This window comes from Haemaphysalis longicornis, unplaced genomic scaffold (assembly GCF_048455015.1).
Source record: "Haemaphysalis longicornis isolate Haplotype H1 unplaced genomic scaffold, Haemaphysalis longicornis Haplotype H1 scaffold_3, whole genome shotgun sequence".
Taxonomy (NCBI): Eukaryota; Metazoa; Arthropoda; class Arachnida; order Ixodida; family Ixodidae; genus Haemaphysalis; species Haemaphysalis longicornis.
In genome coordinates, this window is record NW_027526335.1 from 113,732,939 (window position 1) to 113,760,905 (window position 27,967).

General features: G+C 47.5%; 1 protein-coding gene across 5 annotated transcripts in view; it reads right to left on the reverse strand.

Annotated features, from left to right (window-relative positions):
* The window catches only part of Rab3-gef (Rab3 GDP-GTP exchange factor), a 74,794-nt gene extending 52,143 nt beyond the window's left edge, over window positions 1-22,651 (reverse strand). For 3 of the 5 annotated variants that reach the window (XM_077704032.1, XM_077704033.1, XM_077704030.1), the window contains exons 1-13: window positions 22,479-22,651; window positions 10,964-12,329; window positions 10,257-10,398; window positions 9,691-9,849; window positions 8,852-8,983; window positions 7,478-7,855; window positions 6,892-7,050; window positions 4,867-4,933; window positions 4,322-4,465; window positions 2,505-2,609; window positions 1,752-1,938; window positions 1,579-1,642; window positions 409-684 (exon numbers count right to left, since the gene is read on the reverse strand). In XM_077704032.1, coding sequence (XP_077560158.1) covers window positions 409-684; window positions 1,579-1,642; window positions 1,752-1,938; window positions 2,505-2,609; window positions 4,322-4,465; window positions 4,867-4,933; window positions 6,892-7,050; window positions 7,478-7,855; window positions 8,852-8,983; window positions 9,691-9,849; window positions 10,257-10,398; window positions 10,964-11,571 — 2,421 coding nt within the window. In that variant the 5' untranslated portion in view covers window positions 11,572-12,329; window positions 22,479-22,651. The remainder of the gene's footprint in view (window positions 1-408; window positions 685-1,578; window positions 1,643-1,751; window positions 1,939-2,504; window positions 2,610-4,321; window positions 4,466-4,866; window positions 4,934-6,891; window positions 7,051-7,477; window positions 7,856-8,851; window positions 8,984-9,690; window positions 9,850-10,256; window positions 10,399-10,963; window positions 12,330-22,478) is intronic. The other 2 variants (XM_077704031.1, XM_077704034.1) reach the window with 2 other exon arrangements.
* Window positions 22,652-27,967: the final 5,316 nt, after the last annotated feature.

A 27,967-nucleotide genomic window follows, 5' to 3' on the forward strand; every position in this document is an offset into this window, starting at 1 on the left:
AGAAAGAGAAGCATGAAATGAGAGGGCGAAGAAGAAAGCAGTGCGAAAGCTGGGTGCAAGGGCACCGGTCTCTAAACCGCCACGAGTATTTCCGGTCACATGAGCCATTGAATGAAGATGTTGCCAAGGGGGGTTTGCTGGGACAGCAGCAATCTGTCACAAGAAGCAAGTCACCCCATAACTGGGGGGCCATATAATTGGCGTTTCACTGTAGCATACAAAAAGAAAGGCTGTCAACGTTTATAAATGCGAGGCTTATTTCCACTGGATAGTGAAGGCGCAAATGCAAAAACAATCCACACATGGTGACATAAAGAAAAGAAAACTGTTCACGGTGGCAGTAAGGGATTCATTTCGTATATTCTCAGAATTGGCACAAGACCCGAGAAGCGAGTGGGTGGGAGTCACCTGTGAGGAGAGTCCCGCCCGGTTGAGTACGCTTCCGAAGCCTCCCCCGAGCGGAGTGGCCCCCCGGGGGGTGCCGCCCCCACCGGTGTCTGGGGGCGTGCTGCGGCCACTGCTCAGGCTGCCCCCCGGGCTGCGTCCTGAGCGCACTGTCGAGGGCGTCGGGGGCTCCCCTCCCCCTCCTTCCCCCATGGAGGAGGAGGAGGCGTCCCCACCCCCTGAGCCCCCCCCAGCAATGCTGCTGCTGCTGCCCTTGTTGCAGGTCTCTGGCCGCTCCTCCTGCGTTGCGTGCACGTGGGGGCACCTTAGAGGAATGCAACACCCGGACGTGGCAGCAAGACCTTCTGTCCATCACACAACTTTGTTCTGCTGTGAGGACAGGCTTGGGGAGCTGAGGGGTTTAATAGGCCTAATAATGCCTGTGCTACGCCCCAACTTTCAACTGACATTTGAGCACTTAGTTACATGTGCTCATAAATAGTCCATGTGCCACTTGATAGACAACTGGTTTGGAGGCCTTCAGAAGGTCCTAAAACGACTGTGTAAGACAGGTACAAGACGCAAGGGCACTGCCGGTCTGTACGGCAACAGCTGGGTGAAGAAGAACACGAGCAGTCACTTCAGCCGCTTCGGCACAAGTCCCTTCTGCCATGCCTTCATGTGGTGGCTCGTGAACTACGAGAGCCTGGTGCGTACTAGCTACAAGAGGGGGCGCTAGCTTCTTATTGCAACACGAGACACAGCAAAGTGGGCTCGGTGAGTGCTGTGAATGACACGTGGCACCACTGTATGTGCAATGCGCGGGCCTTTGTTCGACACGACACTTTTACAAAAGAAGCTCCTCCAGCTTCTTGACAGACAGGCACACAGTGGTGCACACGTCAAGGAAAGTGAGATTCCGAAGTTAGAGTGACACGTGACACGGGCAGAGAGCACACAAAGAAATTTCAACCACATCCTGCCTGCTACAATGCAAGCAGACATTAAAAGAGAGAGAGAGAGAGAGAGAGAGACAGGTGGACAAGTAGTACTGGCAGGGCGTGCAGAAAACGATTTCTAAAAGACAGGAGCAGGAAGAAAAAAAAACTGCAAGCAAAACCACATAAAGGAACAATCAGCAGCTGGGTTAAAAGTGAGTGTGGAAAGGTCCCAGGAAAAGCAAAATCGCGTTACCTTAGGTTCCGCCCTCGGTGCGTCAAATGGATCTCCCGGGTCCCCTTGCGGTTGACCGGTTGGGCTGGAGGAAGGAGCAACCAGACCAGAGAGGAGTGAGTTGACAAGAAGCCACGCGCAAGAAAGCGGCCGTGTGAAAGAAGACACCCGTCTCCGCGGCAAGCCCTCCTCACCTGGACAGAGAGGAGCTGGGCGAGGAGGAGGAGGGCGAGCCGTGCACCGAGTTGTCGGAGCCTGTGCGCCTCAGCTTCGGCTGGTTGCTGGGGCTGGGCAGCACCAGCTCATGCGGGGGGTTGAAGGCCGCCATGTAGTCTGCGCGGTTGAGTATTGCTGCTGACGCCTCTTCCATATGAGCTCCACCTGGAAACCAAGGGGGGGCATCCTTCAGGGACCCTCTCTCTCTCTCACTCCTATGCACCACAAGTTCCTTAACCAAGAGAAGTGCACAGAGACTGATAGGCCCTCAAACGTGCTTGTCTTCAAAGGGCACACTTCAATGACAGACTACACTGCAAGGTTGCAATTCAAGCACTGTGCAACTTAAAAAGCCCCCTTGAACAGCAACAGCAGCTGAAATAAGCATAGGCACCATCCCGTTACGTAGTCGAATTTAGCCCAATATTTAACCTGGCTCTGCACCAAAGTAAGCTTGGATGCACTTGTAAGTGAAAATGCGAATGGGACCTGAATGATTTCTTCAGAACAATTTGGTTCAACGGCCCAATTGAGCCCCATTGGGGAAACCCAACAAAATCGATGAAAACACAATCATACTAGGTCCAACTGTGCCCCACTAGAAAAAACCCAATGGTCTTTTTTTGACTGAGAGCTCAGGCCTGTGAACCAGCCATCACCTGCAGGACACGGCCCCCGCCGCTCACTCTGCACAGTGGTGCCACTAGGCGGCCAGGAACCGGGGGACTCACCCAAGTTGTCGCCGTTGAATTCCACCATATCACAGACAAAGTCACTTAAGGAAGAGTAGGAGGAGCTCGTGCTGCTGGCATCATCACTTTCGCTGCCACTTTCACCTGCAGTTAATTCAGGGGTGGGGGTGGGTCAGGGGGAGCGATGTGGGAACATGGCTCGTTTCCAGAGAATGCGAGGAAAGAATTTGGGGCGCTGTGCTTCCATAGGGCAGAAAAACAGGAAGCTAGGACAACCTACTCCAACTGAAAAGCCTCACATCACCAGTCACACTTAGCTGTTTGGTGCAACCAGCTACGTTGCATGCTGCAGCAGCACTAAGGGACCCCCCGAATGGGCGAGTGGCGACAGGTCAGATGGAAGAAAGAAGAAAAACACCTCTTACGTAAATTAACGGCAACAGCGCTTAAACATAAAACCACAAAAAAGAGAGAGGGAGACACAGAAAGCAAACGTTCCCTGGCACGTGTGCCCTTATTTTTGCTCTGGTTCTACCATGTGCCAATGTTGCCAACAATACAAAATACCAAACAATGTGAACATCACAACGCATGCGTTCGTCTTTTCCAGAGAAAGAAAAATAGGTCCAAAGATTGTGATGCATTAAAAAAAAAATGGGTGTATAAATATATAGTGATTGCCTATCGTTATGGAATCTGCAAAACAACCTTCTATACAAGCCACAAATTTATGTGACCAAACGTCTAAAGATTCCATGGTTTGCCTTAATGCAAACCAGAGTTACTGGATATAGACAGTTGCGAAACTCCCCATAGGCCCCATGTATCGAAAGCCGGTCTTCGGTTGCCCCCCTGCGCCGGGGCAAGCACGGGGCAAGTTGACTAGCCTGTCGTCTGTCGGCAGGACGTTGAAGCAGTACTCAAGTGCTTGCGGCTGCTGCCGTAAGTCATAAAAAGAAAAGCCGCAAAAACACAAGTAAATTTTACGTAATTATTGTGTTTTAATTTAAAAAGCAATCTTTATTTTACAGAAAAATTTTGAATAATAATAGTTTAGCGAAGTTCCGTTTTTATCTCCTAGGTGCCGCGCGCGTCGACTTGCCCCTCAGCTTCCACGGAGTGGGGGGGCTAGCGCCGCCCGGATTCTGAAGCGGAGTTTCGCAACTGTCTATATTGAGTAACTCTGATGCAAACAACAGAATGCCGAAAAAAAAACAAATTTCCAAAGCAGCTGGCCTTCTCCGAAAACAAAGGCAGTCACTGCACAGTATTATTTTAGAAGCACTGTACATAAATGGTCTTTGTCTTGATAAGAGGTAATAAAACTTTTGCTGATGGCAACTGTCCCTGCTTTGCCCCCTACCCATCACAGTAAAGAGCAGTAAATTAAGGAAATACCCTGAGGTACGCCCCCCTTTCTGAAGCTAAAACAGCTATGCACATTTTCTCTGAATGATCCGCAGCACTTCTTTCGTTCTTTTCCTTCCGAGACCATAGTTTAGGGTGTGTTATCCTATGGTGGGTTGCAATTTAAATTACGAGTGACTAAGAGCTGTTCCAGTGAAATAACTACTCAAGTTCCAGCTTCAGTAAACGGCTCCTACTGGCAGATACAATTTCTCGCATCTTTTCCATTGTTAACATCAGGCGCACGTTGAAATTAAGTAAATGTGGCAGTTGATATGTGCGCACACAACATAGAAGTTGATGAGCCTAAATGTATTGTACTCAACGGGGATAACGAAAGTAACTTGGCACAATCAGTAACTCAAACACACGACCTCCGTGCATGAAGATACTTTTGGGGAATGTTCAGCTAGCAGACCTCGTAAGCAGCAGTGGCAGCCGGCACTCACCCGTGCTTGCTTCGTCAGCCTGACTTATGGAAGCCATGTCGATGTTGAGCGTGCAACTCTCCGACCACACCTCAAACTGAATGGGCTCCAGCTGGTGGCAGTACCACTTTGGCTTGTCCCCTATCACTGCCGGGTCAAACACACCTGCAACAATGTCGGGCAACAATGCCTTAGTTAAGGAGGATGTCATAAAAGCTTGGTAAAAGCTTGGTTGAGTGTTCAGACACGTGGCTACTACTATTGGTGAAGACATTACTTCAAAACGAACTCGGGAACTGCGCGATACTCACACGAAGGAAGTTCAGACTCGCACAGTCTTCCTTCACTAAAACTAAGCAGTGTTCCCTTTTGACGTGTATGAAGCAGTTTTATCCCGAGAGATCGCTGTATTTTCAGGCAAGACAGATCAAGAATGAAAGCTGTGATTACACAGGAAGAATGCCCAACTAAAAGCATAAACTTTGTCACCCTGCCCTTTGCCTTTACCATGTCTCATCTGCATTCAATGCTCACCCTTCCCATAAGAGTAATCAACAAGTGCCTACCTGTATGTACACGGAGGAAAGCCACATTGGTTGGGCAAAGAGACCACTCAGCATAAAATTCGACGGCCTGGAAAGAAATAAGGGGCAGGGGGACGGGTGCCATGAGATTTTAGGGAAGACAGAAACATCTATATTTAGGAGCATAAAAGAGCAGTAAGCCGACAATATTGTGGACCCAATTTTCAGTACACTGCACTTTAACTCAGACACTCTAAATTTACACGCAGTGCCACTATTGGTCTGTTGAGAACAAATATGCTATCAGCTTTTTGGTTTTTGTCTATGCAGCATAAGTTTGAAGTACAGTCAAACTCCGCTACAACGAAATTCAAGGGGATCGCGAAAAATTTCGTTGTAGCGAGAATTTCGTTGTCGCGGAAAAATCAGTAAATAAAGAAAACAGGGCAGGCGTCTAACTGGCGTCGTGAAATCTCCCACCTACCTTTTCGCCCCAATGTTGCCAACTTGCGTGGAGCTCGCTCCGCCAAAAATAGCACCCTTTTTATAGCATGGAGTTTATATCGTAATTTTCGGTCACAACGCGTCTCGCGGCGCTTAGACCAGCGTTATAATATGCGCGTCGTACTCGTGGAGATCCGCGCAAAAGCAGGCGTCGTGAAATCACAGCGCGGAGTTTTAATTTGCGGTCACGGATATGCACAGAATATGCACGACATTCTGGGAGCATTTCATTTCCAAAACTTGAAAAAATCGCTGATTTTTTACTGTTTGCGCGTTCGCACGAGCAACGGGAGAATGCGCTGCTCACAGTCTGCGAGGAGCTCCATGGCGACATCATCGTCATGGGCGCCAAGGAAACTACGTAAAACGTCCAAGGAGTCCATGACCTGCGACGCGGTCACTGACGTCGGGACCGTCGGAACACCATGCCCGACTTCTTCGTCGTCGGATGAATCGGCGGCGGCGGCGGAGGCGACGCGAGCACTCTTGAGGATCTCGGCATCCCTCAGCTCCTCGTAGACGATCACGTCCGCGTCGGCATTTACGTAGTCGCTCAATGCTACGTTCTCAGGAACAATGCCAGCTTCCTCGAGAGCTGCCCATGCTTCGGCCGTTTCCTCCTCCGCCGCCGCCGCCGCCGCCGCCGCCGCCGCCGCCGTTGCCGCTTTTGAGCGCCGTCGGCGCCGGTAATCCGGACATCGAGAAGCGGCAGCTTCTCGATGTCCGGATGTTCGGAGAAAATGTTGCTACTAATAATTTACATTGTTAGAACTTATCAAAATTAGTTAGAGTGGTTCAGTCCGTTGCAGATCGAGTGACTTGTGTCCCGGGAAAATTTCGTTGAACCGGGAGAACAATAAAAAAAGTGGTTCGTTGTGGAGGGAGTTTTAATACATTGGGGCCTATGGGATGCGGGCGGGGAATCGAAAAACCTTCGTTGAAGCGGGAATTTCGTTGTAGCGGAGTTCGTTGTAGCGGAGTTTGACTGTATATGTATATTATGCCACACTGTTCTTCCCAAATTCTCTGTTAACTAAACGAGAGAGTGCAAATACACCACATCTGTAACTTTAGCTTTCTCATACAAAAAATTATGGCCGTATAAAATTCCATATTACAAAGCACAATTATTGTGGTCAAAAAAAGTGCAAAATATTCTATACTTAAAAGCAGTTTTATCACGTTATCCGCTGATAAGTGTTCAAATGCAGCAAGTATTACTCAGCGCTGACCCTAGATTTGTGGGCAACACTTGGTACCACATAAAAAAGGTTTATTTTTTTTGGGAAAAAAAAAAGGTTCCCAAATGTAAGCAAATACGGTCACTTAGAAGAGTTAAGAGCCCGGTAAATAGTGAAGATAGGACTGCAATACTTGGCAAGTATTCTCTTTACAACTAGCCGATAACTACAAATAAAAATATTTCATGTAGTTGATTATCCAGCAACTTTATTTTTACTCTGAAGACCAGGGTCTCTCCTAACGAACCTCATTGACATCCAAGAGATGTGTATGAGTAAACAGAGTAAACACACGAGCGCACAGTGAAGTGCTAATGCCCACCTGGGTCCGAACAAACTTGCGCAAAAAAGAGGACTGCTTGTTGCGTGACTGCAGGAAGCTGTTCACTTGGAAGGCAACAACAGGCCGCGGGTAGAGGCGCAGCGTCCGCGTGTGTTCCATGAAATGCGCCAGCACTCCCACAGAGTTGAAGAACCGCACCTGTGCAAGGGGAAAAGGGGGGGTTCACTCGCCCTCTCGTCCTCCCCTGATCCCCCAATAGCCCCCACTACGATCGCGGAGCAAGAATATATATATACAGGAGGGGAAATGGCTCATTGTGGCACGCACGAGTGAGCGACAAAACAATGTCCCAATGAAAACCACCGCGCCCTACAAAGCTTCGTAGCTGCGATGGTGAAAGGAAGCAGCCCCTGATGGACGAAATGACAGCGGCTGTCACTTGTCGTTCAGGGGCTGCGCTGTGAAATGCTCATGGTGGTGGCCGCACAGTTTCTTTTCCTGTGACAGACGCCGCCAGCTTATTAAGCTAGGCCAAGTGCTTGTGATGTTACCTGGTCGCCCTACTAGGAAGCGACGTTCCCCCTCCTGTCCTGTTCTTTCTCCGCGACTGCAAGCGAGCACCCACCATGGCTATGCGCGTGGCCACATCCACCGAGTCGACGTCGTTGCCGTAAATGAAAGGGTTGAAGCCCGAGATGGGGGCGTCCGACGGCTTCTCTGCTGCTCCGATGGAGGCCCTGGGTGGCGGCACGGGGCCCAGACTGCGCGTGGGCTGCAGCGGGGGACTGATGCTCATGGAGGCCAGCGCCTGCTTCAGGTGGCAGAGCAGGTGGGTGCCCTCGGGGTCCGGCAGCGGGGGCAGGTCCTCCACGCCCGGGGGCTTGAGCACGCTGTTCGAGTCCAGGTCCACCAGCCACACGTCGTCGGGCAGGCAGAAGGCCCGCTTCAGCTTGAAGAAGGTCGCCGGCACCCCGATGATGTACGGTGTCGGTGCCAGCAGCAGCTGCACGCACGTGCGCGGGAGGGTCATCGATGTGCGGGCCACATTTGTTCCCCCAATCTCTCGGAGAGCAGGCAAATCATCGTGATCATTCATTCGTCATCCCGCTCAATGCAACACAGGCATCTTCCACTGGACTTTAGGCTAGAACCAGCCACTCTCTCTTGTACGCAAGCTCACGTATCCCTCCCCTCTAACTTGCCACCTCCCTGCTTCTTATCCCATCCTTCCGCTGTGACGCGCTGTGTTACGAATTGTATCAGTCACCCTCGTTGCGCCACACTCTGCACCATCTATGCATACTTCCCCAACTGCACTACTTCAATTCAAGCACGAGTTTTCTGCATGAGTCTCCTGCATGAGCGTTAACCCGTTGAAGCTCTTTCGTGATTAGAGCAGAGTTGTACGTTGCCCTCAGTTTGTGACAACATATGTCACATGCCCACCCAAAAAACAGGGCACAGCTCAAAATGGGCACTTAATTAAGGGGGCACACTGGTCTTAAACAAATAAAAGTTTTAATTTTTACAGTTGTGGTTAGAAAAATTGGGGGACGTGTGAAGTTCTTTATTCCGACTGTAGTTATAAAATTTGTTTTTCTGTAAAACGAATACATTCAAATTTATTTGGATTTTTACATTTGATTTTCGGACAGCTTTTGCAAAAAACTGCTGTAGGGATGCAGCTGAACAGGGTACCAGTGAACTGTGCACAAGTCAAGGAGTGCAGCAAGACTAAAATTATCATTCTACCTGGTCTGTAGCAGAAGTTGCGACCATATGAAGTTTGGGCCTGGAAGGCAAAACCAGTTTTTCTAGTTCCCATGTTCCAGGCCCGAACTTCAAATGGTCACAACTTATTGTCATGGTCGTTACGAACCCCAACTGGCTCCCAGCTAGCACCGCTGTACCCCCCCTTCCTCTAGACCCCACCGCACAGGCGCATCCAGTTCTGTGTTATTAACAGCAAGCACACAAGTGACACGAGACCACGCTTCACCTGTTCTGCAGAGGCCATGCAGGTGGGCAGGAGCGGGATCACAGGAAACATGTACTCCAGGGGGTAGATCATGGTGACAAAGGCCATCACGCTCATGGACAGGGCATTGTAATCCCGAGACTGGAGCACAAGCTGCATCGGGGGGAGGGGGGAGGGGGTGAAAGGAGCAATGAGAACACCTTGAACGAGCACACTTTACAGCAACACTGCCGTGAAATATTTCCCCTTGTAACGCAGCAATCGGCATTATTGTCTGGGCATGCAGGTCTTTGTCCATTCCCACACTGATTGTGGTCCAGCCCACATAGTGCGGAATCAAGAAAATCAGTCATTCTTCACCCCCATGTCACTTTGCTTGAAAGACTCCAAGGAATGACAGTCTACACCGGGAGGCCGTCGTGGACACTTTCAACTTGGAAACATGAAATGCAACTGCGTCGATGGGGATAACAAGTATAACAGCTCTGGAGAGGAAGACCGCGGCTGACTTGAGTGAGCAATGCCGAGGTTTTGCATAAAGTGCAGCTTCTGGCCGCATTTTTCTTCACGGGATACGAGTGCGACAGCAATGAGAGCAATAAGCATGACAGCCAGAGAAGAGGCGGTTATTTTCTCTTTCTTTTTTTCCCCCGAAAAAATGAGCTTAACGGGTTAGTAGTTCCTACATCTCACAGAAAGATTCGGTGCGGATTATTTGAAACGTAGCCGGACACAACCCTCGCCACTTGTTGGGCATTAGAAAGCATCCGCAGTAGGTTGTTCATCCCTCACCCCAGCAGTGGCGCCACCTGTGTCCCCGCCTGAACCCACAGCGGGACGAGAGAGCGAACGAAGCTTGCCTTGTGCTCGAGGATGATGCAGGTGAGCACCTTCATGCAGGTGTCAACGCCCAGGAGCTCCAGCGGAAGGTGCAGCGGGAAATCAACCAGGGAGAAGCGCGTGTGGTCGGGGAGTGCAAACATCAGGGGCGGCTCCACACGGCTGGGCAAAATGGCAACCTGCAGCACGTGGCAGGGCAGAAGACAAGGGGGGGGCACTCTACAACACCTTCGCAAGCACCCTGGCAGACAAATCTCTCACAGCAGCAGCAACTCTGCAAGTGATACAGTATTTCGGTTGTGCTGCACGCAACTACTATACGCGGCTTTTTTTGGTTCTTTAGGTAGGGTAGGTGCATGCAGCTAAGCTAGCACAGTACAACTGCACCATTGATTATAGCCTAACAAAACTAACGATTAAGCCAGCCACACTTGAACTTAAGTTCCTCCTGTAAAATCTGCCAGCAGGCTAAGCATTTTTGTGACTGAACTTATTTTACGCAACTACTGGCTTCACTGTCCTAACACCTTGTAACTGTCGTTGAAAAAAACAAGGGAACCGTAGGTCGACGACCGGAGGGACGCACCTCAATGCGTGTCTTGCCAGGCACAGGAACCGGGGCACTCAGCAGCTTCAACATCCACGTCTCAATTTCTCTCACTTCGTGCAGGGCAGCGCTCGAGTACCCCTCAGAGACACGGCCCAGAAACACGTTCCACACACTGTCCCTGCAACAATGAATGTGAGAATGGGGAAGGGAGAGGGAAACAGTCGAGGAAACTTAAAGGGACACAAAAGGCTGAATGAAATTCTGTTTTAACTGAAAGTCATACACTTCATAGCACTCTCAGCTTTTGTTCGACGAGCAACGATGCGTTGCTTCCTGAGAAATACGTAAATAAAGCTGCCATTTCTCTCTCCCACTTCTTTTTCATTTCTTCGTGATGTAGACATGCGTTGCAAAGTAGGAGCGAGGCACCAGTGCGGTCTAGAGCGTAAACGGTTGGCGCTAGACGCTCTCAGGCGGGCAACGGTAGCTTTTACGTCACCAAGCCATGGCCAACCCCCGAGAACTTTCCTTTGACTGAGAAAGCTGGCTTTAACTTTTATCATTTGTCATCGACGGAACGAGAAATGCTTTTCTCCGCTCCAGTAATACCGAGACCCCATCCCACCTTCTAGCAACAAGGCTGTGCCCTTGGGGCACTTCCTCTTGGAGCAATGCACCGCCTGCCTTAGCTCAAAACGGAAGTTCTCAACCAGCCTCCTTCCCAGAAAGAGCGGCAGCCGTACCTGTTGGGCACCCGGTTGGCCATCCTGGATCCGAGGAGCAGGCGCTCGTGTGACGAGTCGACCAGCTTGCGCAGGGCAAAGAGGCACTCGCGGAAAGTCGAGAAGAACGGGTGGTGGCTGATGATGCACAGCGACACAAGCGAGTGGCTCGAGACGCGCTTCCGCCGCCGCCGCGCCCGGGGCGCCGGGATGGGCCGGCCGCCGCCCCCTCCGACGTAGTCCGTGCCCCCGCCACCGCTCCCGTCGCCACTCTCGACCGATGACGACCGCTGCGTGCGCAGGGCCGCCGCCGGCCGGTCGATGGGCCGGAAGAAGTTGACGCAGATGCCGTACCGCACACGGCTCGTGTCTTTCTCGGTGAGCGCGAAGACGAAGGGGGTCGCCTCGCGGAGGCTCGTGCGCCGGGGCCCCACCAGGAGGCAGCCCTCGGGCTGGCAGAAGAACACCACGTCCGTCGGCAACGGAAAGTCCGCATGGTCGTCCACGGGGTACCGGCGCAGCAGCTCCGGCGGCTGGACGGGCAGGTTGCGGCTCGGCTGGCGCGCCCCGGTCACCACGATGTAGTCTAGCAGGCGGGGGGAGAAGTACTTGCGCACCGCGTCGGCCATCGGCGACTCTTCCTATGGGCCGCCCCCCACCCTTAATCTCCTTTTGGTTGCACCGATTCGCTTCCCCCCCCTTTTGAGTCCCCCTCCGGCTAGCTCCCAATGGGCTGGGGGCGGCTTGGATACTTTGCTTGCCCTGGCCTTCTTTCCCCCTTTGTCGTTGCGTTGTGCTTCACCGGCCCTCCTCTCTTGCCGAGACAGAGAGCCCGTGTATGCGTGAACAAGGTGGCGGCGACAACGTCTTCTCCGGAAAAAGGTCGCCGCACTTACAAAGCTCGTGATGTCGCAGTCCTCTGACTATCAGCTTCTTGCCTTGGGCACACAACCGCCGGGTACTTAAAAATTCTTCTTCGAGACATAAAAAAAAAGCAAAGCAAAACCTTACATGTGTATAAACCCTACGTACACGCTCTTGCAAAACGAGATATGTACAGAAAGTGTTCCGAAAGGCAAGGCTTCTCAAGGCAGCCCCTCGACCCGAGAACAAAACTAAGGATTTGGGGGACAAAAAAGAGAACGGGGGCCTAAAATCGAGAGGGAAATAAAGGAAAAGAGGTAGGAGGAAGGAAACTAAATGACAACTAAGGAGGGGCAAAATAAAGGAGAGTTCATTTGTAGTTATCTGTTGATGTAGACGGTGCGTGTGGGCTGCTGCATGGTCGTTATATTGCTGATAAACACAGTCGCCCGGAAGATGGCCCACCGCGTCTCCTCCGGAAGTGCTGTGCTAAGCGATGCCATGGCTCAGTCATTCCTTTGCGCTGCACCAACAAAGAAGGAAAGAAAAAGAGGCAACGGTCAAGGCACAGAATCCAAAATTAGCATTCAACAAATTCGAATATTTAACGAAACATTCATTTAGAGTGGGTGTAAGGTTTGTTGCATCAGGTGCCTTAGATTAATCACTAGCATTAGATGAAAACAACCGCAACACTGCACCAATTGGGTGCGGGTGCCCCAAAGGTTCTGTTCTATCCCCACCTCTTTTTAATTTCGCAAAGAAAGGGAAGGTCACCAGCCTTCAAGACCAAGTCAAAGCCATACAACTTTAAATGCATGCTGACTGAGGTCAGTTTCAATTCAGCTCTGCAGTGTACCATATAGCAGCGACAAGATTCAGCAAACCTGAAACGTCAGATTACAATGTACTAATTTGCTTGCAGGATACAGGAGCCGTGTAGATGAATTACAACTTTTTGGGCCCACAACATTGCGTGCACCTTTTCTAATATTTAACTTCTGTTCAAATGACTGTGGTTTTGAAGTCAGAGTGCCTTGCCACTGGATTAGCACTGTGGTTCCTTGAGGCAAGTTTTGTATTTCATCAAATTTGAATTTACGGCCTTGCAAAATTTACCAATTCTACTAACGTGAATTCTGTGCTGCACTGTTCTACTGTCTTTACAACTGCACCAAAAAAAGTGTCACAAGCAGTACTGTTTCTTCTGCTGGCCATGTTGTCTACTATTACCAGTGACGCCCATTTAAAAAGGCGGAACGAACTTCCAAAATTGACACCTGTGGCCCCAGTAACAATACGCAAATTGTACGAGCTAATGCACCTTTTATACAGAACTTGAGTACTTACACTAACACATTAAAGCCCAGCTGGGTTTCTACTATTACCAGAAAGAGAATCCACTGACCACCATTCCACAACTGCGAGGAAAAAACAGACGGGATGGAGCCCCTTAAAAATACATCCTTTTTACACAGCCTGTTGGAACAGCAATCTTTTGTGTTTTTATGCAAAAAACACAGTCTTTAGCAGAACCTTCCAACTAAACTCATACATTTCATATGGTTCTAGTAACACTGAATCTCACTGTAACACAAAAGGGAAACTGTAAGTTTATAAAGCACGTGTTGCCTTCCGTGCAACAATTTAGGTGCTGCAGTTAGCCAAAAGAAAAGGAAGCTGAAAATAATTTAAAGAGGGAGAGAGAGAAATTCGTAGCAACTGTAAAAGTGTGCCTCAAATAAAAGTACTGCAACGTCATAATTTCCGCCATTAAAACACTACATGCAGCAACCTATGCTTCCAATATACAAAGTTTCGGTACTGCCTTTTCACAAAAAAGAAATGGCTTTGACATAGAAAATAAAGAGTTGAAAAAAAGAAGCTGCACTGATGGAGCTCGGAAGTTAGAGAAATGGTCAACGTTTCATTGCTACCAGCCCTACTATCACTTTTTTTAGCTCTTGATCAAGGACACCTGCTCTATCAGAAGGAAAGTCTGTGACGGGCATTACGAAATATCTAATATGTAGGTGCATCTATGCAGAAATGCCAAAATGCCTTTTACACAACCATGGGGCTCAGCATGACAGGCAAGCACCGCAGCGAGGCAATAGACGCCTGATGTCAAGGGCAAGCAGGTGGGGGGGGTGCATCTGTCATGCCCAGCTACAGCTATGAAATTCCTCTTATAGCCCTGTACTGCAGACAACCCCCTAGTTCTCGCATGCTTAGTGTAGATGATTTGCAAACGCACGTGCGCGTGCGTGTGCATGCTTTTATGCTTCACACACACATGCGTTGCAAGTTACGTCAATACATAAATACATTTGCACTGACAAGAAGTACTTCAACGCAGCTTGTTCATTCAGGCATGTAAGTCTGCTGACGTGCTTTTAATGTAACAGTGGTAAGGCTTTTCCCGACAATACTTATAGAAGAATTCGTTACTGCTGGTACAATGTGTTCGCGTCTCTTTCTTTGCTTTCAGTAAGTCAGTTGCCTGTCCACAGGTTTGTTTCTGCCACGGTGTTTTTTTTAATTTTTTCATTATTATTATTTGACGGTGCGTGTGTTTCTGGCACCATGGCTGCTTACAACGCTGTGTCTTTCACCTCATAGGATACACAACGCTTTCACATTAAAAACGTAGGCATGCTGCCAAGCTGCAACACTGTGTGCATGATGCACATTGACATTGCTCCATGCAAATGCATGCAAGTCACGCAAGCTTCAATTGTGCATTCCGCCGGGCTGGTTATTGCAATGTTCAGTGCATTAATCATTAAAGCTTTCAAAAGTGAAGTACATTAACCCATTTTCCAGAAAAGTGCTGCATTTGGCCTTTCATTCTACACTCCACAGTGTTGTCACTGGAAGTTTTGACTGTGTTCATTGAGTAAAAGTTAATCTTACGTGAAATGACTTCTTAACTACTAATAATAATGTATGAAAATAGGGTGAGGTGGTCCACACCACCTTGAATAATTATTTAAATTTTTGGCTGCAAAATTCAATGCTTCTAATTCCAGCTTTTGGTCAAAGTTAAATGGAGCACCTTAGATGTCACACGCAAGCCCTTTAAATATACCACCCTGATAATGCCTGCAATCTCCAGATAATTTTTTTGTCACTTTTTCCTGTAATAATTTTGACCAATATTTCCTTTTCTGTGTAGAGGTCGAACAAATAATGATTTACTTACTGCATGCATTTTTTATTATGTGCTTTAGTCAATCGGGGTCCATTAGAGGGACGTAACAGCATTTTGTACATTATGATCTGTGGCTAAGAAATCGTTTCCCGTAAGATTAACTTTTCGTCAATGAACCCAGTCGAAACTTCCAGTGATAACATTGTAGAGTGCGGAATGAAAGGTCAAATGCAGCCCTTTTCTGTAAAATGTGCCACTGTACTTCATTTTTGAAACCTTTAATGATTAGCGCACTGAATATTGAAATACCCAGCCCGGCGGAATGCACAATTGAAGCTTGCATAACTTGGCATGATGCTTTTGCATGGAGCAATGTCACATAATAGCTAAGCTCAGCTCACTTTCCAGCCCACATCCAAGTATGCATCATGGCCTCGGTCATTCAACAGAGCTGTCACAACATTGTTGGCAATGGCAGCTGCTCTAGAGGTAGTACTAGCGGTACAACGACCTGTTTCAAAACCACAAGCCTTATGGGTGGTAAAAAATAGGCACAAAAAGCAATGATGGCTTGACATATATAGTACAGCCAATGAAAGATGCAGCTTCATCACGAAGCAGCGGCTCTTTTTAGGGAAAGAAAATACCAAAGCTATCGAATAGATGAGGTCTAAAATTGAGGCACCGATTTATCTTAACATGAAGTAAAAGCTTTCATTTGTGTTTATATTATGTATAAAAAAATTGCTTCATTGACTCAGTTTGAAGAAGATGGGAAATAATACGTTTAGGTTGGCCCTAAAGCTCTTTAGCAAAAAAATAAAATTAAAGTGAACTTCATTTCAACGTATGTACGTAGATGAAGTTCAAACCACTGAGAGAAGCTCCAATGCATACCTTTTCTGAGCGCAAAAAAAGTGGAATCTTTCATTGATATTGAGTGAGAAACCTCCTATGTTGCAAGTAATAGAATTTAGACAATGTGAGCCCTTCAATTGCACTAAATCTGCCCACAAAATTTCCCCGCATTTCCCCGAGGGGAAGAATGTGAAAGTGCGAATGCACGAGTTGAATTTGCGCGGTTCGGTAATGTTCGCGAAAGAGAGATCACACACACACACACACAACTACAAAGAAAGAAAGATGCATTTATTCACAGACACCTATTTGTGTTGTCGTTGTACTTGATTGCTAGAGCGGATCTCAGCTTTGAAATTTCGTGTCAGTACTCCTTTAAGCAGGTGCATTAGCCCTTCTCACGCCCGATTCTCGGCCAATCCCCCACGTGGGTATGTGCCATGTCAGCGGCCAGGCAGCGCGCGCCCATCTCCCCCCGTTGCCAAGGAAGACGAGGAGATTCCTGGCCAATCCCCCACGTGAGTATGTGCCATGTCAGCGGCCAGGCTGCGCGCGCCCATCTCCACGTGCGCGGACATCGCCGGTGGACGCAGGTTCAGGGTCGCTTAAGAAGTGCATTAGCACTTAATATCTTCATTTGTCTACAGCCATGTGTGCCCCCCTCTAAGCTCTCTAAGCTCCTGACCTCGTCTAGTTCTTTTTTGTTCCTGAGGCACGCATTCAATAGCCTTAAAATAGATTATAATCATCATCATCATCACCACCACCACTACCACCACAGTTCAGTGAGCACAATTCTACTGCTTTGCCAGCTTAGCACACCAACAGAAAAAAAAAAGAAAAAGAAAAGAAAAAGGAAAACCAAACAAGAGGGCACAGGGTCACAAATGCCTGGAGTTCTGAAACGAGATCAATGTTGCAGCTAATAAACAAATAAAAGGGGGCGAAAATTATTCAAAGGTTTCATCAGTGCATTTATAAGCAGATGCGCTAGCAAATTTCATATTATTCACGCAATACTGATAAATCTACGGCTGCACCACCGTGGCGTTCCCGACAAGACAACTAATGTCAAAAAAAAAAAGAAACCTGGGCTGTAAGTAGCGACATGCAGCAGCAAGCATGCCAAAGCAAAACAAGCAAAGCAGTTTGCACACCAAGCACAGACCGCGCTCTCATGGCATACAGTGCCCACAGCCTTGGCGCACCAGGATGTAAAACACGTGCTCCGCTCTGTTTAGTACCCCGCCCCACAAGAACAGCTGCTACTTCAACCATGTTTCAACCTCCTCCTGCCTCTCCAGATGGCCTCGACCAGCTGCCTTCGATAATTCAGTGTCCTCGTCTGCATAAGCTCATCGCCATCAGCATCCCTCAAACACACATACGTAGTACCAAATTTTCACTCAGGCCCGAAAAAACATCCCACCATCTAAACAATGGCCCCTCAGCAACACAATTAGCAAGCTCGTTTCACCCGCCCATTCCCAGTTAAAAATGAGCGTTAGAAATCCTTGTTGGCAGGTATGATACGGCACTTAAGATCCCGACAATTAACCGGTGGTCTTTATATGGTCGTCAATACAGATGCTATAATGATCGAGAGAGCTTGTCTGCCTCGTGGTTCGTGCCACTGGAAAAGATAAATGGCAGCACGTGCTTTCGTTTCCTGCTTGTCTTTAGCCACCTGTTTAGGCTTTGAAAGAGCAAACAGATGTTTGAAACTAAAGTCGCCAACCAATGTACAGCGACACAAATTTTCTGAACTTTGAGCTGCTTCACACTCAAATAATCGTATGTAGCAAACAGGGGAGAATGGAGGAGGGGGTGGGGGGAGGTGGAAGCGGCTATCCCAGAGAACATTCAACCGGTTACTGCGCATTGTGAAAATGAAACGAAAAAAGCAGAAAGGGGGGAAAAAAAGTTGAGAAAAGTGAGGTTCAGGCTACACATGTGCACAAGTGAAAGTGCACCTGTCGTAGCGGTTGGGCCAGTGCATGAGCCACAGAGGTGCAAACACAAGAAAACAAAAAAGCTTTTGCAATCACCCCACAAGCAGGCATACTGTGCACCCAACGAGCACCCACCGTTAGTAGCACAGCAGGTCAATCACACCCCCTTATGACCCTACAATTGCCCTCATAAATATGCAGCACGCATCACTGAAGGAGTTGCATGGATTGCTGCTACCGGGGCATTTACCTATGCTAATAAAGATGACAGCGCACAGTGTTTGGAATTCAGCACAAGTGTACACCAATAGGCATGTGTGGCATTGAACAGCTGTAAATTAAAACAAAATTTAAGGCAAGAGGGGGTGGTGGTGGGGAGGCGGTAAAAAGTTTTGGTTTTGTATGCTCTCCCTAGGGGTTGGACCACAGTGGAGGGCACCGAATCAATTTGAACCATTTCGAACTATCAATTTTAACTTCCACTGCACACACAATTTACGAAAAAAAAAAAAATTACCACAGGAGTGAACACTGCGGCCATCAACTTTGTTTTGCTACAGTTGATCCCTAATACGTGTATGCACGCCACTGTGTTTCCCCACTGTACCTCTCAATTTAGTTTCTGACATTCTCACATACTCATTCACTTTCACTGGCTTGTACATCGCATCTGCTGTGTTTGTGCAGGCAAGTCGGTATGCAAAAACTGCCCCATTTCGTGACAAGACTATACTGTCAGCACAAGCTGCAATTCTCATTTTGTGAACGCTCAGAATGATGGCATCTCATTCGCGACTGACGGTACAGACGCTAATCTAATTTATTAGCTCTCTCTTCTCCTGACTATGATAATTGCTACGTCCTATCTATGCCCCAAGAGTCGTCAAAATAGAAAGAAAAGTTCGCAACTAGTAATTGAGATTCCAGTTAAGGAAACTGGCAAATGCAAAAAAAGAAGAAAAAAAAAGAAGCGCCTGTAATTTCTCAGGGGCCCTCGTACAACGTCTAATAAAGTGCAGAAGACTGACAGGCAGCCGAAGCAAGCTGCTTCGAGAAAAGAGCGGAGAGAAGACAGCCCCTAACAAGGCGCACATCTCGAGAGATGATTGCCAGTTTTCATATATACATTCCGCTTGCCAACTGTTACTGTACCAATAGCTGTTCTTACTGTTTTACTGAATTTTTCCTATGTTTCCACTCTAGCAATGTAACTTATTTTTGCCATTTTTAGATCGTGTGTTTATTTTGTTCTTTTTTAACTTCTTGTGACACCATTGTAACTTTCCCTTCCCCAATTTATACCCTCCCCAGAGGGCCTTTACGGTTTTTTGAAATAAAAATAATAGACATCAATCATCGCAACGTCTGAAGAGCAGTGATATGCTACTTTTAACGGCTCGCACTTTCCTCCTGCAGTGTGTGCGATAATTTCACAGTAGATAATTGAAGCCAAAAAAACAAAAAAGCCTGGGTTTTATGTATTAGGATGCTGAATTTGTGATTCTAGCTGTTACAACTTGTAAAAACGATGCCATGCTGCGTTCAGGAATAAATCTAGCTTCCATTTCTGCTTTAGTATAGGGACAGAGCAATTTCAAAACGAAACAGGTGAACGCATTATGAAAAAAAAAAAAACCAGAAACAATAAGAATAATGGGTCCGTGTGCTTTCTTCATGATCCAGTGACCTGTAGCTCCCCTGATCACTTGAAACCCACAAAGCAAGCAAGAACTGACAGCACATATGGGCAATTTCAACAGTGTGAACAAAAAAAGAGGGGAACACAGATAGTAGGTAGGTAGATGGGTCAGACAGACATTTTTTTTTTTTTTTACAAATTTTCCCTGTGTTGGCCGTTTTAAAGAGTGTGATATTACATTCTACTGCGGGTAAAAGTGCAGCATTTCCTGCGCACACCTAGCGCCATCTACTGGTTCACTTAGAACACTCCTACTTTCTCGAGCAATCGCTGAAGAAATTCTGCTTTTCGTCCTCAGTAGCTCAGCGGTAGAATCGTGGGTTTCGGTTCGAGCCCCAGAAATGCCAAAATTTTTTTCTTGACGTGTGAATTTTTTTACTGTGACCATTTTGTTAGCATAGTTCTGCACATTCTTTTAGCAAATAGGGGATGTTCGGTATCTTTTAGGTCGGTTTAGAGGTGGGGTGCGGAATATCAACACATTTAATTAACGTTCTGCGTCGCACCTTGCACCTAACTTGGAATGGAATATACATATTGCTTACAGGGTAGCGGCCCTGTACCCTGCTTTTCATGGTGCAGGCCCTTTGTATAGTATGATACACGCAGCACACAACACTGCGATTGTGACTACCACGCGAGTTAATACAGTAACAAGCTTGTGATTGCCACGCATTGCCACGCACACCACGTAATACTATGCACTTCAGGAATGCTATTGCAACTTCCGCTTCACTTTGCTACAAGTGACTCTTAACACTCCCTCTAGCTCAGGTTCACATGCTGGCATGTGAAGTCCATGGTTGACAGGCGTTCATGTGAAATTTGCCTCTACAAAACTGTAGACTATCCAATCCTTCATTTACTGCCCCCTTTTTTTTTTTTGACAATGTCGGAGAAGATTGAGGAGTTGTAGAAAATTATCATCAGCATATGAAACAAGCACTTCGAAATTAGGAACCTTTATGTAAGCAAAGTGAGATTTTTATGATCCACGGTCCCCGCAGAATTGCAACTTCCCTGCTAGTGTCTAATTTCCTGCATTCATGCCCAACTTCTTGCTGACAGCACATACGTAGTTTCGTATTAACGTTACTTTCACGCTAAAGTAAAAAAAAAATTGCCCCAGAAGACCTCCAATATCACTTTGCTGCCCGAGTGGTAATTTGCTTCATTTCTTGCTTAGGCAATGAAGGAATAAAAAAAAAATGCCTACAGCTGAGCTTAAGAATGAAAACGTAGCTTGAGATGGAATTTATTGCTGCATTTTATGACTCGCCGTAAAGGGGGGGATAACAATTAAGAGAATAACAATGAAGAACGCTTGGAGCAGTTGCTACAAACTCATTCCCCTGCACGCAACATACTGGGAACAAAATATTTCCACCCCTTTGTGGCAAGTGACTTGCCTGCAAGACTGCCAATTGCTTCTTTTAGTGACGTCAACTCATGGTAATCCAACAAAAGCAAGACAGCTTAACTATATAGCTAGTTAAAGCAGCATTAATAAACATTATAGCCTAACTCACAGCATAACGTAACCCACTACACTTGTTTAAACGATAGACGGTAAATTTATCATCGAGTTAGCTGAGGTGAAATTAATGAGCGTTGACTACTACCGAGAAGCCGTAAAAATGGGCACCACACTTTCCCAGCGTCTCTGACAACTGCAAAAAGCTTTGCAAGTTGGTTTTTGTTTACCAGTGAGCACTGCACAAGTGAACTGCCTAACTACAAATTGGGGAAGAACAATTGAGGAACAAATTGAGGAATACTCGAGCAAGTGTACCTTGATGAGACTGGTGCCCCCCCCCCCTTAATTAAAAAGAATATACAACAATGCACGAAATAGCCGGTAATTAACCATTGCATCTAGCTTAGACAGCTTATCATGGGTTCAAATGGACGACCATGCTTGCTGAGCATCCGCACCACCAGCGGTGAGCGCAGCATTAACGCAAAGCGCGTAATGTGCGCAAACTGCCAATTTCCCACGAACGGCGGCGGCTGGCCGCAGCAGCTGTGTAAACGCGTGCGGCGACCGCAAGGCCACGGAGTTGACGGCGCGAGCGGCGCACACACTGTCACTACCAGCGAGCGCTTGTCAGAGAAGAGAACGCGTGCCAATACGTAAACACGTCAACAGCCCACACCGGAACGGGCCGGGCTCGCGCGCGCCCGGCGAGCTCCTTATCGTGAATGGAAACGGAGTACGCGGATCCGGCGTACAAGACGCGCGCCGTTCTCCTGCAGCGCTAATTTACTACGCGAGACAGCAGCGCTCGCCTGACAAGAAGCCGCACGCGCCATCGATGTGATCAGTGACTGCAACCCTCCCTGTTCTGTGCTGCAACGGTGCACGATCGAGCAATCCTCTCCGCGAAACCGAAAACGCGTCAAATACTCGGCACCCTGGCTGCTGGGAAGCCGCACAGATCCGACTCAGACAGCTGCCTTATAGCCTTTTGCTGCCTTTTTAATGAACGGACTGGAATCGCGAGTCCCTTCTGGCGAGTGCTTTCGTTTCCACGGTAAGCTTGGTTTGGATCGTCGCGTAACTTCAGATTCCGTTGGGAACGAACAGACACGCAAAGTATGAGTACACTGCAGCCTTTCAGCTACAGCCAGGGGATTAAAGACTCCTGCCAGCGACCTTCGAAGGCCCAGTGCGCGGGCCCAGCCCCCATCGACCGAAAAATCGATACGGCGCTGCTCCGCGCAGCGCGCGATCCGTACGGCCTACGATCTTCCGGCCCATTTCCTTCCATTTAGCTGATAATTAGGTGCCCATACTGCCACCGACGTCGCGAACCAATCGAGTACCCCCGATTCCCCTGCCATCCCGTATGCATAAACAAAACGAGTCGACACACTGGAGCGAGAAAAACGGCCATTCGCGTATTCCCACCGCCAACATCGAAGGTGCACCGCGGAAAAGCTGTGCCTAGTGCTTGCGGATGTCCGATGGCAGGTCGGCTTCTGCCGTTTACAGAAGGGAATACTCACCTCCCTGTGTTTGTGACATCTTCGAGGACGAAAAGGCAGAACGAAGCTGTCAAAAAACGAGACTAAACATCACTCAACGTGAAACTGAATCGACAGCGAAGGCACCACACACTCCGTATCTACCAACAGCGCAGCGCTGGCTCACAGCCGCACTGACCGCAGCGCCGCACGCGAAATGACGTCAATGACGTCAACAAGCGCACGACCACTGTGGATCAAAGTAGCCTAACAAGCAAAATAAATCGACGCAGAATAACGAGTCCAGGCTAAGCCCTACGCCCTTTTTTTTTGTTTCGAGATAAAACCTCTTGCGGCCAATTAGCTGCGTAAAATTAGTCAATGGGCGCAGGCAATATTGATGCCGGACGGAACGATCGACCCGCTCGTGTAACGGGATCAGTCGAGTTTGGGCCCGGGTCTGAAAGCGCATTGCGTGCTTTCCGTCAGCGCCTGGAAGGCGGACTTTATTTAATTGAGACTGCTTGCCCCTCAATAATTTAGTTTAGGGTTTAACGCCCTTATCTACCGCGCTATTTTCTTGAACGCGTCTCGGTGGGTTCACATCCTGTGACGTCACGTTGCGCCGGGCGCTGTTCTCCCTCTTGCTCTTAGTCGCGAACTACCGCCCTACCCCCGACACGAAATATAATCGATTTTGCGGCATTTCTCGCCTTCCTTGGTTTCCGCGGGAGCCATTCGGGTCGAAGCCTATGGCGGGTCGCCGGCCCGGCGTTGTCACTACACATCGAACGCCGTACGTTCGGTTTCGATCGCGTTGCGCGCAATCATAATTAACGCAAATGATTTGCGTGCGCAACCAACGGTCAACTTTGTCTTGGGTAGTTTTTTTTTTTTTTTTTTTTTCTGGCAAGGCTCCGCCGACATTTGTATGCCGAGCGTTGCATACGTTAGATAAACAACAAAATTTCCTAAAGCAGCACGTGAGAGGTTACTATATTCGTTTCTTTTGGAGCGGCGTTATGTAATTTCTGCTACATTATAGGGCTTGTTTAGCACCAACTGGTGCCTACAATTTTTGATGCGTTTATTGCAAACGTCACTCAAATAAGATGACGAAAACATAGGAAGACAATTCACTGGCTACCTTCCTGCACTGGAATTATAATGCATTGGCCGAGGTCCATAAAATGCAAATTTAGCAGGGATTATAAGCTTGCCGTGCAAGCTATTTGTGCGTGAAATGTAGAGCATATTCTATAGCAGTGAGAATGGTGGGTGAAACTAAGTTCCGAATGAACATGTAAACATATATGCACCATGAATAAAACTACCGCCGACCGACACTGCGGAACACTGGCACCACATGTACAATTTTTAGATGTGTTGGGCACGTCTCGCACAACACCAGCCAACTAACACTAACACAGGCAATACTGCCACTAATCAAGAAAATATCGAGATGCATCATTACCGACTCGCCCAACTCTCAACCCTTTTACAAGAAAATAAACCGCGATACCGACAGCCGCCACATATTCACAGATCTTTGTGATAACCTCGGTGCGGTCACCTTCACCACTTATTAAGAGGGTACTCACTACTCCATCACTCGATGCTGCAACTCCCCATAAGAAGCTAACTTCTCGCGGCTAATTCGTCTCCACCATCCCATGAACAATAAAGTTTCTATCAATCTATCTATACTCAATGTTTCACATAATTACAGTAAAATCTCGTTAATTCAAACTCAGTTACAGTTAATTCAAACTGACGCCCTGGTCCCGGAACAGCCCTGTGTACTTCAACGAGGGAAAACTCCTGATAATTCGAAGGAGTTGGTATCCAGAACGGTTAATTCGAACTGGAATCCCCTGGTTGCCATTGCTCCTCACAGAAGTAGGCCCAGAGTGATTACAATGTGTTGCATATGAAAAACAAACCAAATTTGCCAGAGATGAAAAACAACGAAACAGAAAAACAGCTGCGACAGCTTCTTTCGCTTCCACAGCAAGCGCAGCGCCGCTGGCGCCAGTGCTTCGACGCATGCCGTTGCAGCTTTTTTTTTTTTGTGCCGCAGGCGCTGTTCTGGGCCTGAGATCACATGGCATGTGCAACAAACATGTAGTAACGCCTAATTCCCGATAACGAGTTCAATTTTATGGTTCCCTTCGAGTTCGAATTAATGAGCTTTTACTGCACTATGAATAGTAACAAAATACACCGCATAGAGGTCCTATCGAAAGTAAACTGAGCATGAGAGCAATGGCTGAACGCCATTGGCTGACTGAGCACCATTTCCGTGCTGCCTACAAAGGCAAACAGTAACCAAGCAAATTTGGGCCTGGTCTCCCATCGACTTCAGTTCAGGTTCGTTGGATTGCAGTGTTTGGATGCTACGTGGAGTCAACGTACTATTTGTTTCAGGCACCTCCCTCTAAAAATCATTCGTAATGCCACAAAACATATTGCAGCAGAATTTAAATTTGGGCTTTAATCGTTATATTCATCAGTGAATAAGGATCATTGCTGCCGGACAAGCACTTAGAGTACTATAAAGCACGAAACCTGTTGAGTTCAACAAAGTAGTATGTTGTGTTCATTTACCCTTCAAGGCACCTCATTCATAAGTTAACAATCAGTGAAGCGGCCTAATAGTTGCATGGCCGATGTCATCATGACCGGCAGTGTAATTTAATACGATACAAATGCAAGATGTAGTGTTGCCACAGAAACTGTCCGTGATACGTTCAATTTGTTTTACTGAGCTCGTTCAGATTTGCTCGACACAACAGTTTTATAGGTGGTGTTCGTAACACAATCCCAACATTTAAAGGAGGTCTCCCTGAAAACAAGTTTATCCGAGATTTGATAGCTTCCCACCGTGAGGCAACATTCCGGGCACTAACGGAGCGCAATAATCACGCACAACACACACAGTCTTTCTTCTTGGATGTTAATTTTATTTACAAAAGAAATTATGACTGTTTCCGAGAGCAAAAGGTCTCTCAAAAGATTCACACAGGAGCCCTGTCATGTGCGCTTTGGTACATCGCAACGCTGCCGTCCACCACTCACTCTCACGGTTCTCGCTGTTTGTTGCACGGTACAGAAGACGAGTGTGTGTGTGTATGTGTCTCCTACAGAATTGGCTGGCACATAAATGCAACATGTATAGGTATAATACTTTTTCTTCCTTTTTGCATGTGACAGCAGCCCCACTACGCGTCCTCCGGAAAATGAATGTACACCACAGTATGTGGGCATTCGCAGACTCAACCAACCACTCAGCCGTACGCTTACACCAGGCGAAAAATTACACATCAGGCTCGCCGACAACAAAACCGAAACACGGAAAAAACAAAGCTGCAACAGGAACGAAAACGGGCAAGTCTGGCTAAGAAAAAAAAAAAAAAAAAAAACGAACAAAAAGGCTACTCAGCATCTCGAGATGATGATCTGCACTGACATGAACATTAAATATACACCAGTATTTACAGCTATGGCGTTCACGGGGGTAGCACAGTTCAGTTTGAGGTTCTATAAACATGCACACAAACACGCACACAAAACTACACCTACGCATTGTGCTTCAAAAAAATAAAAAGTAAAAAAAAAAGGGAAACGCAATGCAAGTACAAGAGGAGGCTTCCCACCGGAGGTTGTCGATACGTCCGGCCAACTTAAGGGTGACGCACGTAACCGGGGGAAAATCGGTCAACTGCCCGAAAGCGCTACTACGGTACTCTTTAAAATCCCAAGGTGTACTGAAACACTGGTGAAGGCACGTGACTTTTTCTTCAGTGTAGCTCACAACGACCGTACATACTCAAAACACAGCGGCCGTGTGCACACCATTTGGAAAGGAAGAAAAAGAACGAAACAACCGCCGCGAGACTACGCAAAAAAGAAACCCATTAGCTTTCGCATTTTGCAGTGGAAATTGTGAACAAACTTCTCATTTACTGTACGATTAATTTCTTCCAATCCTGTTCTTCACCGACTCGCCTAGCTTCCTGGAGTTTGTATCTAGGTTAACTCTTATATCTAGTGAGAAAGAAAAATACTCCAAAATATTAAGTGTCTCCACATTGTGCACTCTTCGGATCCTATGTCATACTCCAGCTACTTCCACGGTGCGCAACACCATGGTAGCATTCTCGCTCACCAAAAAGAGAACTACAAAAAGGATGTCCCCCTGACTGACAGCTTATGGGCCAACCTACAGAGCACAGCGCAGTTGATACAGCACGCCACTTAAATCTGGGTGAGAGAGTTCATGGGGCAGCTAAGTTAGGTTTACCTACGTGGCGTAGGCTGGTCTATGGGGGCCAACGGCTGATTCTATGCAAAGATTGCACCTGAACATCTTGCACCGCAACCTCAATCTTTTTGCATCTACGCAAAGAAGTAATTTCTGCGAAGAACAATGAACGAAGCTATGCAGCCCGTTTTAAGATCCAACAATGCAACAGTGAGAGGCCACTGCTCAGTGCAGCCAGACAACCCAGCTCGATAAAGAGAACCGGTGGGCATGCCTGGAGCAAGCTTGGTTAAGAGAATAACAAACTCCCAGATAAGTACAAATAATTTAAGTGGACACACCCTGGTCACAATTGTACAGGGGAGGCAAAACACACCCCTATCCACCCACAAAATTTTTTTTTTTAAACTTTTGGGGGTCTCATGGGGCAAAGCTACAACCTGGGATATGACGTGCGGCGTAGTGGAGGGCTCTGGATTAATTTCGACCACCTGCGGATGATTAACGTGTACCAAAACCTTGACACGCAGGCGCTTTCATTTTTTGCCTCCATCAGTAAAATGGCCGCAGCAACCAAGACTGAGCCCACATCTTTGGGTACATCCACTTGCGAGTGTGCTAAATGAAACAGTTTCTTTAAAAATGCTTAAAACCTAAAAAGTGAAGGAAAAAACAAAAGAACAAGAGCGGCGTCAATGACGCACAGTGCCAGTTACAGTCTGAACAAGACCATTCTCGTGCACAAGATGACTTGGATGTTCTCAAAGAGGCAAATGCTAACAAAAATAAAGATTAAAAGTGCCAATACACAAGGGGAAAGGGGGGGGGGGGGGAAGAATGGAGGAAAAACACCAGTGTGATGTGGGATGCACCATAACAGCCCCTTAACACAATGCTTACCAGCTCTCACAAACTAACCAACGACAACTGTTCCAAAGCCCGAGTTAAAAAAAAAAAAGTAACACCTTTTAAAAAGTGCGGTCCTGTTGCTCCTACACATGCATTCACTCACTCACTCACTCTCCGTGCCACTCACACTTCAGTACTTTCAAAGAGGGCCTTCATATAAACCCCCACATTTAAAACAAAAATAGAAAACAGGAGAGAAAAAAAAAAAGAAAAGAAAGGAACAACGCACGAAAAATAAACTTCTTATGATTTTTTTTTTCCCACAGTGTGCGACTTGTTCCTGTCGGTGGTATATTGCTGCGCCATTGTAAGGTTATGATGGCCAATCGCGTAGCATTTGCGACCCATGCAACATTTG